The 12,424-nt window shown below is 39.9% G+C and overlaps 1 protein-coding gene across 1 annotated transcript in view; it reads left to right on the forward strand.

Annotated features, from left to right (window-relative positions):
• The first annotated feature begins 5,194 nt into the window (after positions 1-5,194).
• LOC122419478 (atrophin-1-like) overlaps positions 5,195-12,424 on the forward strand; it is a 32,722-nt gene continuing 25,492 nt past the window's right edge. Inside the window, exon 1 of the mRNA XM_043434070.1 lies at positions 5,195-5,637. Coding sequence (XP_043290005.1) covers positions 5,606-5,637 — 32 coding nt within the window. The 5' untranslated portion in view covers positions 5,195-5,605. The remainder of the gene's footprint in view (positions 5,638-12,424) is intronic.

Here is a 12,424-nt window from a genome sequence, read left to right on the forward strand (position 1 = left end):
ATATAATTCATGATTTCCATGCAAAAGTAATAACGCCAGATATACGAGAAATTGCTCTTGGCTGCCCGCATGTACACGTCATTCTGCAACGCTGTATACGATTTTTATACATTCGTTAGGTTTTATGTCACATGTCACGGATTCCACGCTATCGATTCTCGCAATGAATCTGATTTTTCAAAATGAACGTCGATATTCCTGCTTCCCAAATTTTTAATATTATAAATACGAAATTAGCTGTTTTTGCCTCTTCTTGCTTAAACCGCGGAACCGATTTAGATTAAATTTGGTACAGAGATAGTCTGAGACCCGGGGAAGGACGTAGGATCATTTTTTTTATCACGGAAATCACCCCTTAAGAGCACGGATCGAAATAATAAAACAGCCCATTTTTACCATCGCTCTGCATGAGCTGCCAGCGGTTACTGTGTCAAAGAATTTCGATTTTGAAAATTCCAAGTAAGGTTAGGTAACTGATTTATACTCTAGAGGGTGTGAAAAGGAGGGGATGGATTTTTGTATGGGGAATCAATCGGTTCTTTCAAGGAATATAAAACTTTTTTTTAACGTTTTAGTTAAACGTTTTAACTTTTCGTACAGTTACGAAAATATTGTTTAAAGCATGATTTTCGAGACTGGTTTGCAGAGCTCTCATTCCCTCTCGACTCTCGATAGCACCATTAATTCTGTACACACCTTTGTACACATTTTTTCATAACTCGATAACTCGCGTAAAACGAAGATAACAGTCACGCACCAAAATTTCACTTTTCCGAGACGCTCATGGCGAGCGCCATAGAAGGGGATTTCGAGGTAACGCTTGATGACGAGAACAAGGACAAATGTCCCCATTTTTCTACGTGAGAAAAAAAACGTAAAAGGAAGGAGAATTCTCCGCTCTAACGAACGGAACTAATGAAAAATAGTTTATGTAAATCGTTGTAACGGGTGAGGGCCGAATTTCGAAACATCGAACGAACGTAATTCGACTTTAATATCTACGGCACATCGGCGGACTAACCGCAACTGTCTTCGTGGCGCCGCCATGTGGCCACATTTTGAAACTGCTCTCATTGTAGGATCACACATACGTTTCGAGTAATGCATTATTTAATTATAAAACAAGTTAGGGGTAATTGAGTCAACACATTCCATAAGTGTGAGGTAAGTTTCCATTATTTTTGTATGTTCACTTCAAATAGACGCAATTTAATCCAGATGAGGTCACAAAGTAACATCATCCGCTCCTCCTATTGCTAACTTTTTTTACAGGACGAATATATCAAAGTCCCTGGATTGGTAGCACTGAATGAGTAAGCTTTTCTCAAGGCAGCTATTTTGGGTCCGAAGGCGACCATGCACTTTCATTCCCGAGAGGATTAGTCACGTCGTTGTGTATTTGTTTGGTATCTGTCAGTGAACTATTGGTACACCGGTACAACTATTACCGTCATTTTGGATTCGTGTGTGGTATAGGAATAAACAGGAAGACCTTGCTCAACCATGCTACCAAACTATGAGCCTTGGCCTTGCGAACGTATTATATTCCGGTTTGATCAGTTTCTTTTGTTGCTCGTATCGATATTCCCTCATAGGAAAATCGTAAAATTAGATTCTTGAAGAATTATCATTATTATTATGTTGCGTACCACGAAACGACGATATTTAAAAAAATTTATTTGTTTTCATTACCACCAACACGGGCCAAGCCCACTTTCTAACCTGAAAACTCATCCCGCTTTGCTGATGTTTCAATAATATCAATAAATTGTCCAAAACTGGAAAATTTGTGAACGTCGTCGGTGTCAATTGTCTTGTTTTATCACCGCGATTGGACGTGAAATTTATAAAAAATAGAAACAGACTACACGATTTTTAAATAAAAACGAGAAGGACACAGCCGTTCACGTATACCTTAGACCCTACTTAAATATGTGGCTTAGCCAAGGCTGGATTGGATGAAGCTCTCACGAACTTTTGCTGTCAGAATGAAACGGGAGTGCTCTGAAGTTATCTACCAGATGGCGCCTCTAACGCTGAGAATAGAATTATCCAAAGTCGAACATAACCCTTTGTGATCCTCTGGGGGTCTTCGTTGACGTTGTTGCAGAAGCTTCAATATACGATCGAAGTCTCGAGGAAATAGGAGAAGTTGGAATAGAATTCCGAGAGACGAGACTTCATGGTCTAAATAGAACCGAACGAATGAACAATGGAAGAAAAGTAAACGAGAAAGTGCGCGATAGGGAAGTGCAGTGGAGCAGGATTCGAGCTGACAGGGAACAATTAAAAATTTGAGAAAAACTTCGGAGAACTTAATTTGTCTAGTCTTTTTCAACATCGGTACGGAATCTTACGAATGCGAGATTCGTCTCACGAAGCAATACTAAACGCCAGCGTCGCAAATTTCCCCATCCGTGATAGTCGTGGCGGAAAATCGATATTTCGTTGGTAGTCGGTATAATCTGAGAGTAAGACCCTTAAACCCGGGGATTTATCATTGCAGGTTACATATCCAAATGGTGAACGAGGCGAGCTGTCTGTACATATATATTATATATTTGGTGTGTAGCGCAAAGGAATCGTATGTTAGTAGCGTAGAGGCCCCGAGGCCCATAACCAGAGAAACCCTGGCTCGCATCTCGCGTCTTCGGGTATCGAGGGAGCTCTTCGACTCCGAGACTCAAGGGTCGATCTAGATACTTGGCAAGATACGTAGGAGCACTTATGTGCATGTACATATGTACGTATATAGACGGAGTACATAACGAGACATATAAACTGTACATTTGATAGAGGTTAGTTATCGAATCGAGTGAAGTCGTGGGCTCAAAGAACGCCCGACGTTATTGAGTGCATAAGAAGCAGGAGAGAGGGCGCTGCGGTAACTCGTCTTTGACGAGTGGCGCTGCCAGTTCTTTTTTCCTCTGCGCCAAGAATTGTCACGAATTCATGGACGAGCAGCAGCATCGTCGTTGCTAATAGTCGCCGTCGATGCTTCCCACATGTTCATATATACAGCTGCATATTGACGCGTACATGTATCAGAGCATATATTCATTACGTAAAGATGTGTACGAATGGACAAGCTCGGATTGGGCGGGGTTCCCGTTCGAAGCCCGAGTCGACGTGATCTCTGAAGGAACGAGAGAGCGAGTGAGATCGCCACTTTGCATAGGAGCTAGAGAGCAACTCGACACTCGAAAGCCTCTTCAGCGAGCGCCCTCCAATGTGCCCCGCACCTCTCACGCCGACACACCGAGAAATCCGTCGTCTATTTCGTTCGAAAGTCCTTTCGGGTCGCCCCACAGCATCCTTGTGAATATATACATATTCACACACACACACACACACAGCTACACACACGCGCGCACATACTAACGTAATACCCACGTTGGGAGCTACTCTAGCTGCGATCCTCGATCCACCGGCACTCCCTGGTGCTCGTCGGGAGCTCACAACCGCTCGCCCCTATACTGCGTTACGCCTCTCTATGACCGCCGTAAGCTCACTCTCTATATCGCCCGTGACTCGACCGCCCTCGCTCTCTCGTCGTTCCGTAATATTAAACCCCCATGGGCCCCCAGGCCAGTCTGATAGGCCTTTCCCCTCTCTGCAAGCACACGCGCGCGCACACGCACACAGAATGACGTGTAGAAAATACGCGACTGTCTGTGTGTGCCTTACAGAGGACTACTTTGCAACCCACCCGCTGGCACACTGATAACTAATAGATCAAACCCCTTCTCGCATCTAATCATTAAGCATATACAGCATATACAGCATGTACGTATGTGCATGTCGTATGACGATGGAAGTTTGCCGATTAACTTTGTTACGTCGCGTACAACATTGTTTACGCCATGGCTTATATAGGAAGCACATGCACGCACACGGGCGCCGGATTTCTTATCAATTGTAACACGTGTACACCATAAGCAACATGGTCAGATAATCGTCTTGTTATCACGGTGTTATCGAGACAAATAAAACTTTTTATGTTACTCAAATGAGGTTAGGAGTTTAGTACAATCTGTCATACGGTTCTTTTCTACTTAGAAATTTCGGGAGGTTTTGTTGCACGGATTATTATCGGTAGGGAAATCATAACTCACTCAATCGACATTGTCGGGTGTTGGATACTAGACAAGAATATTTGTGTCATTTGATAAACTTTTTTGGTATTTGATACTGATTCTTCAATATCGAGCCACTGGTGACTTTCGTAGTCGTATCGATAGTGGATTTTTCAGGGGTGTATTGAGTACTGAATTATAAAAAGTGGCTGAGTTAAGGCATCGACATTGGTATCCGTTGCGAATATCGTTGCTGATGGAATATATTTAAACACGTACTTTTGTCATATCGCGATATGAGTGAGATTTTTCTGTCGCTACTGAGCCAACCACCTATCGGTGACACAGGATACTACGCACTCGATTAAAAATGCCGAAAAATCAAACCGTGCAGCACTTTTCGTAATGACCGTTTCCGATATTGTTACCTTCGCTTATAAGACGCATGACTGTACCGAAAATCACGGGGAATTACACAAGACTGGCTTTTGGCGAATATTACGTATCTCTGGACAACAATAGGTAATTACGTAGTTCGAAATTTCTTACGCATTCATAACCTTTTGTTGGAAAATCGGTTCGACATATTTTGGGAGATTCATCGAATTATCATTTTATAAATAAATCAACCCGTTACGCGATCGCACTTTTGTCGTATCAATTTTGTGATGAGAATTTACGTTCGTAATGACCTGCGTACAATTATTCTACATAACTCTTAATGAAAGATCTATTTGGAGAGATTCGCATTTATCGTCGGTTCGTTGCACATATTCAGGATATATAATAAAACGAGTTATGCAATATTTATTATCAGATAATTTACCCAAAGCAGCACAGAAACGAGTAATGTGAATCTTGTCATTAAGCATCGAAACATACTCGTGGCTCATACTCGAAAGAAAAGAAAATAGTTGGGAAAAAACATTAAAATTCAATTATATGTGAAGGGTTTGCAGGTTTTCTCGATACGTCATTGGATTCAGTTTTCTTCCGTACCGCTGTGGCGTGGTCGTCGTCTCCGCTGTAGCCAACCCCCGCGCGACCTCTCTCGGCTGTTTCCCTCCCCCAACCCCTCCACTATTCCTCGCCGTGGTAGACTCAGTCCGTCTCGCGCCGTCGTCGGAGGCGGTTCCTAACTGCGTGGCGTATGACAAACGTCAATTGCTTCGATACTCGCGTGTATGCGTATGTCGTGCGTGTCGTTTTATCCCATATATCTTAGTGTCTCTCGACACATCGTGTGTGAGTGTGTATATATTTTTTCCTCGTCCGTGTTGTTTGATTTAACGCAATCTTACGAGTTCTACGTAATCGAAAAAGTGTGATATAGCAGTGGCCATGTAGAGTTACTAAAAAGAAACTGTCGTTTTTTTTCTTCTCATTTTTTTTCGTGCTTGCTTACGCACCAAACACGCCAGAGTACATATCTTTTGCACTTTATTTTTTTTTCTTCTCTTTCAACGGAAACGACGAGTTTGACGGTGGGAGGAAAAGCTTTGTGGGTACGCTAAAATAAACGTCGTGCAATGACTGCAACGCGGGAGTGTTACCCCATACGGTATGAGCAAAAAAATACATATCACACGTTAATACAAATTTATATAAAGACGACATATAGACTGTTATTTGCTGTACTTTTTGTTCGTGCAAAAAATATATAGGTTAGAGCAGCCATCACGTTTTCGTAGCCTCGAATACGTGGTCCAAATAAAAGATTTGTCCTCAGAAAAATACAAATAGTCTTGACAACTGATTTCTCCTTATTTTAAATGAACTTCGAGATAACCTCTCACGATTTTCAGAATTTTAGTTTTTCTCTTGGATACATTGTAAGCTTTTGTAAGAAATCATCAAACCTCCGATCGAATTCTAACAATTTTTTATCCCGTTTTCCGAATAATGTTGATGAATTCAACGATTAAATTCTCACTATAGTCGGTCGCTCTCGTCGATTACGTTTTTATCTGTCGACGAGTTTTGTAAGACCCGCGTCTCTCGAGGGGAGGGATGTTGACGAAGAATTGAGTATAGTCATGCGCATGTGTACTCTCGCCTGTCCTGGTCTGCCTTCGTCTGTGTCTAACTCTATAGATATGCATTCAAATGGACTGCATCAGCCGGGTGAGAAAATTTATCTGGAGTGGGGTGAGAGTGAGAGGGCTGAAAAGAGCACACACGTATACGTACATACATACACATATGTATATATCCAGAATGATATACAACACGAGGATGTGGTGGGAGGCTCTCACGAGGCAGACGCAAATCCCGTGGCCGATAAGACGGAGTGCGTGTGCCAGGGGGCTAAACACTAAACCGGGGCATCTTCTGATCCCTCATAAAACATATCTGTGTTTAAATAACTACACATACAATTACATATGCGCGACCGGATGGATCAGAAAATGTTTTAAGCTGTGAAAAAATGTTGAAATTCAATTTTTCCAATGAAAACATTCGTTTAATTAATTTTTTTAATTTTTCATATTAATACGAAATTTTCAACGTTTCCACTTTTAAAAATACTTTTTTCTCGATTAATTGCAAGTTTTCTTATGTCATGCATTTTTATACGCACATATTCGAATTTCCAATTTTATTATTTTAAGACGTGAACAGACTTTCGCTACCGCTCTTTATCACTCAGGTTCTCCCTACTAGATATAACTCACTCCTTTCCTTTTATTATTTCGTGTGCTTATCATTCGAACTCATATTTATGCAGTAAAATTCGCAGAATTTCCGTTCGTCTAGCACGTTTTTTTCGGTGTTTTAGATATAAAAAACTGGTCGACTATATTTATTCACTCGAAGCTGCTTACAGCGTCCGTTTTCAGAATAATGCGTTGCTCATTGACGACGGGCCTTCAAATGTCTCCTTTGCGAAGGGAACGCAGAAGTAGGGATTTCCTGTGTTTAAATTATTAAATGCCTCAAATTGAGTATCTTTTATTCAACCGACGATTGTTTTGCTGAAATATGGTTTTTTTCTGATAAAAAACAATGAGATTTCGATACGAATTATTTTCATTTCCTCTGCACAAAAATAAAACCCCATAACTCATGGTTTTTATAGAAAATGTCAGCATCCCTCGACGGAATGTCACTTATCATAGTCCAATCAACAACTTCGAGAAGAAAAACAAATTCTTGCATCGATTTTCGGAAAAAATAACCAAACTGCATAATTAACAAATTCGTTTTCGAACGTCTGATTTCGTGGGGAAATTTTGGTCTCGTTTTTTTTAGTTTATCGAAAAATGATCCAATTTTTTTTACAATATGCAAAATAGTTTTCGTTGCTACGATTCTACAGTTCGATTTTGGGAATCGTATTTTACGAGTTCCTGCTCCTGACACGGTGCTGTAGGTTCTCGGCCCTCTTAAGAGCGACTCTTGGCCTGGCTCGGTCCAGAGTGTTTAGTCCGAATCGATACGCCCTACGGGCTATGGGCGTTTCGTGACGATATCTCGAATTCCTGTCAAGGCACTATGACTTTTTCGTCTACTCTTCCTTGCACGACTTTTGCCTCGTTATTTCAACGATTCCTCCTCGTAGATTGGCTGTTACATGATTCTTGAGTTTTCCGAGGGCAGAAGGCACTGTGCTCTCATGAAACTTGGCGTATTTCTCGATCCGAGGTTCAACGATGTTGCAAGAGTTTGAAAATTCGGTTTCGTTGTCCACGGAAATTGATGTCTTCAACGTAAAAATAGGCATTTGGTTCAGTTCCTTCGACAACTGTAATTGCTGGGAAGAATTTTCATAAAAAGTGTTGGCAAAGACTAAGAATATCAATAAATTTGTATCGCTTTCTTCCACGCTAAGGAAAACGAGTCATTGGAACAACGAAATGTACCAATGGATATTAATACTTAATTCATACAATTAAAAAAAAATTAATTGCAAAATATTAATTAAAAAATATAACAATTGACATTATTTACATGATCAATCTTAATTACTGCTATTTTGCTTTTACTTCAAGTTCCAGTTCTTGCAGGAACGACGCTGAAGTTCGCAACGTCGGAGTCCAACGATATTAACGAAAATAACATTTGTAATTCACCTATTTTTTATTTCACGAATCATTGGTGTAGACTGGAGAACGACGAATTGCAAATTAGGCAGGTAACATAATTGGAGAATTACTGGAATTATTCGAGAGTTTTTTTCGTTAATTTCGTTCGACTCCAACGTTGCAAACCTCAGCGTCATTTGCAGGAGCAATTATTATGTTATTAAATGATTGAAATTAAAATACTGAAAAAATTTCTTATGACGCTGAAGTTTGCAACGTTGGACTCCAACGAAATGAGGTAAAAAAAGCCTCTAACAATTTTCTACAATTTTGTTCTCTGTCGAATTTTCAATTCGTAGTTTTTCAAGCTGCACCGATACTTCGTGGAATAAGAAATTGGTGAATCGCAAATATTTTTTCCTCCACTTCGTTGGACTCCAACGTCGCGAACTTCAGCGTCGTCTTTTCTTGATCCATCATCGGGAGGTGTTTTTTCTTGAATTTTATTTTTTCTCAAATAATAATATTATTGAATTAAGGTGCCAATGAAATATATGATAATCACGAGGTTAAACATGACTGAACGAACGAAATAGTTTTAGATCAAACTGCAGATTCATTCTCTCGGAAAACATTGCAGTTGAATGGAGAAAACTTCCAAGAACATCGATTGCTATTGAATTAAATATTTTTTTTTCTCAGTACAGAAACGCCGTCGCATTTGAATGAAGTGTCAAGGCCACTTTCTAGTTATGCCTCGTCAATGTTATGTGAAAATGAAAAAAGTAAAAGAGAGAAAAAAAAAATTGAGAGAGATTTTGCTACTACTTGTAACGTACGAGAGTCGTAAAAGCAAGAAAAAAGGAAGGGAAAGAGTAAGCGATAATTATCGGAATGAAATAACTTTTACACGAGATCGAGATAAATAAATCAGTAAGAAAATTCGTTGAGCAAAGAACACGAAAAATGATCGCTCAACATTTTTACCGCAATTGCGAATATATTTAAAGAACGTCGACAAAGAGAATTCCATCATAAAATGAGCCAAACAAATCAACAACGCTGAAGTTTCCAACGTTGGAGTCCAACGAAATGAATGAAAAAAACGTTTGAAATTCACCAATTTTTTATTTCACGAATCGTTGGTGCAGCTTGAAAAACAGCGAATCGCAAATTTGGCAGGGAACAAAATAGGAGAATTACTGGAATTATTGGAGAGTTTTTTTCGATCATTTCGTTGGACTCGAACGTTGGAAACTTCAGCGTCATACAAATCAGAGGAAACAGAAAAGCAGGACGATAATCTAAAATCATGTTTTTGTCCACTCCGCGAGTTATCGAATCTCATTTATCGTTGTCACATTCTCAAGCCAATGGATTTTTGACGTTTTCACGAAGCCTCAACCATTGACTAAGCGATATTTGAGTGAAAAAATGTCCGCGCGATGAAATGAGTTTCTTGGGTCAGAACAGAGAGAATTTTCAACTCCGTGCTTTGACATGAAACGCTTCATGTATTGTAACGTTGTGGAATATGGTCGCGGCATATACCGGGACCGGGAGGTCGGTCCTCCCCGTGCTTTGAGAGGCAAATGATGATGCACCACGGGATTAGAGACCCCTGACCGTACAACTAAGCTCCCTAGCTCTCGATATCTTCTCCCCATATTCGGCTGCACTACCACACACGCGGGCCCATCCCTTCGCATAATATCGAAATTCTCGTCAGACCTCAATCCTCAACTCCCCATACAATTAGTACCTGGGAAAATTTGTCAGTGCATTAACGTGGATTCCCCGTGGGGAGCAATATATTTTCATTTGTCTCTCGTGTTTATAAATATTTTTCCAATTCTTCTACTTTCCTCGCGTTTTTCTTTCGAAATTATTCCTTTTTTCAAAATTCGTTATTAAAAAGTTCACTCGATTTGAGGCTGATTGATGGATAAGCTCCGAGTTCGTTGTGACGAACGTTAAAACTTGGCTGTTAAGGAAGTTCACGCGAATCTAATAGAAATCGAAAACTCCAACGTCAAGAGTTGGAATTTGGAAAAAAATCAACGAAAATCACGTTTTTCGGTCTGTGCGACCATTTGGATTTAATGAAACAGGATCCTCCCAACTTTGGAGAGTCAAAAACGAGAATAAGAAAATATAATGCTTTTAGAAATCAATGATGTCTCGAGAAAGCCTTGTTATCGGTGAAAATCACTTGGAATGGAATAAGAAAAATACTTATTCGGGGTTAACGAGTAATAATGACAAACAGTGGAAGGGGTTTGACGACGCCAAGAGCCAGCTGGTTTAGGGGTCTACCCTAATAGAGGGGCAAAAAAAAAGACCATTTTCACGAATTTTTTTAACCGGTTTAAATTATAAATATGGATATAAAAAGTGTTGGCCTAAAAAATACACTTTTAAAATACACAAAAAATTTGTTTTTATATTTATTTTACTCAGTTTTCGTACAGATAAATGGGGGAGAAGACAGGTGTGCGCTGTTAATAAAATCTCTGGAATAGATAATCGGAGAAAAAAATGGTTTTAGACTCAATAAGTAAATAGCTGCAGCGCATATCTTACGATTTTTTATCTTTTCAAAAATGACAAGATCGCGGCTATTTTTTCAAAAACTACGGAAAAGCATGTTTTTTTCATCGTTTTTTGAAAAAAAAAAAAAATAGTTCCACTCAAAATTTTAAAATTCGTCCAACTATAGTTATAAAGAGCATATGGTAAGATTTTGATAAGGATCAGTTGAATAGTTTTTTTTTTTATTTTTTTTATCAGATTTTATCAAATAGCCCAGTAAACGTCAAAATATAAAATGTATACTTTCGAAAAATGCAATAAAAAAAATCGATTTTTTGAATTAAATTCCAATTAGGATAGACCTAATTGGAATTTAATAATAGAAAATGGCTGTTGTCACATTTTGCTTGACGATTTTACTGCGAAAGTATTTTAACCGTTATCATTATATTAAAAATTGATCAATTTTAACAAACAGGTGACAACACATAATTCTAATAATTGGGGGAATAAATTTTAGTAGTTTCTTTGATCATGAAAAGAGCAGCAAAAAGTTGAGTTGCTTTTTTGAATGACAAGTAACGCGCATGATCTTTACGTTTCTCTCTTACATTGGTCGGGTTCGATTTGGCAATCGATTGTCAATTTGATCACTTTTTCCGAATATTTATCGTGAATATGCACAGTGAACAATCCCTCGGAAGGCCCTGAATGCCCAGAAAAAAGAGAACGCAGTCCTGTCAGAACCAGCGGGAGATTGGCTCAGCATGTTTTTTTTTCTCTCTCAAGATCGAGATTACGTCGGATGTCAAAGTTTTTGAAGGGCACTCAACACACAAGAAATCCTTGAAATTTTCACGATTATCCTAATTCGAAAAAGATTATGAATGTGGAGTAAATTTTAGGGCCCAACCGGTCTCCGGTCTTTCGCCTATCGACCGAGGTTAAAGCAAACATTTATTTCTTCAAAATTTCCAAGCCATCTTTGTTTTCAAAGAGGAAGAGCTTTCGGGGCAGACGAAACGAGAGGCTCGCATTGTTCGCTGCTTTTCGGTACTCGAACAAGAGCAAAGATGGTCGCAACGATCCTCAACATCATTTTCATCCAACTTCAATCATACGCTCGTAAAAAACTATTTTGTTCCTCGAAATCGTGGAATTTTCGTGCGAAAAGAACTGAGCGCGTAACTCAGAATATTTGCTCGCAGAGTGATGAAAGCCGAATAGGGACCTGGACGGCCTAAATTGCCTTTATTTAAGAAAACGTTGGCGGGACTAGTTCGAAACGTGCTTTCCAGGCGTTTCTGTGTTCCATATAAACACTGGCGTATACACACACACACGTATATAATGAGCTGCGGAGAAGGAAGAAAGAGCCTCGGAGGTTTCTGGTCTGCTATAAGACACGGACAGGCACACAAGAGTCCGAGAAGCAGACACAGCGAACGCGTTGTTTGTGGCAGACTATCGAAGGAAAAGCTGCTTCTTCCTCGCTCTCAATTCTCCTCGATGCAGCGTTAAACGCACCGCAGAAACGTGTGCGTCGTGGGGTTAGCTAGAGGATAACAGTGGCGAAGCACAACACAGAGTGCGAGCTCTCGTGTGCACCAGAAGTTGCTCGATGAGGGCAGGTGGCGCTCACAACATACGAGACTGACGAACATACCATCCTCTTCCAAATGTTCTTCCTCCTTTTTCCTTCCACCTGGACGTTCCGTCTATGCAGCTCACGTTGTACAGAACCGACACATGCTTTCCTTCTACTCATTCCTTTTACCTTATTTTCTGGCT

The sequence above is a fragment of the Venturia canescens genome, chromosome 1 (assembly GCF_019457755.1).
Source record: "Venturia canescens isolate UGA chromosome 1, ASM1945775v1, whole genome shotgun sequence".
NCBI lineage: Eukaryota > Metazoa > Arthropoda > Insecta > Hymenoptera > Ichneumonidae > Venturia > Venturia canescens.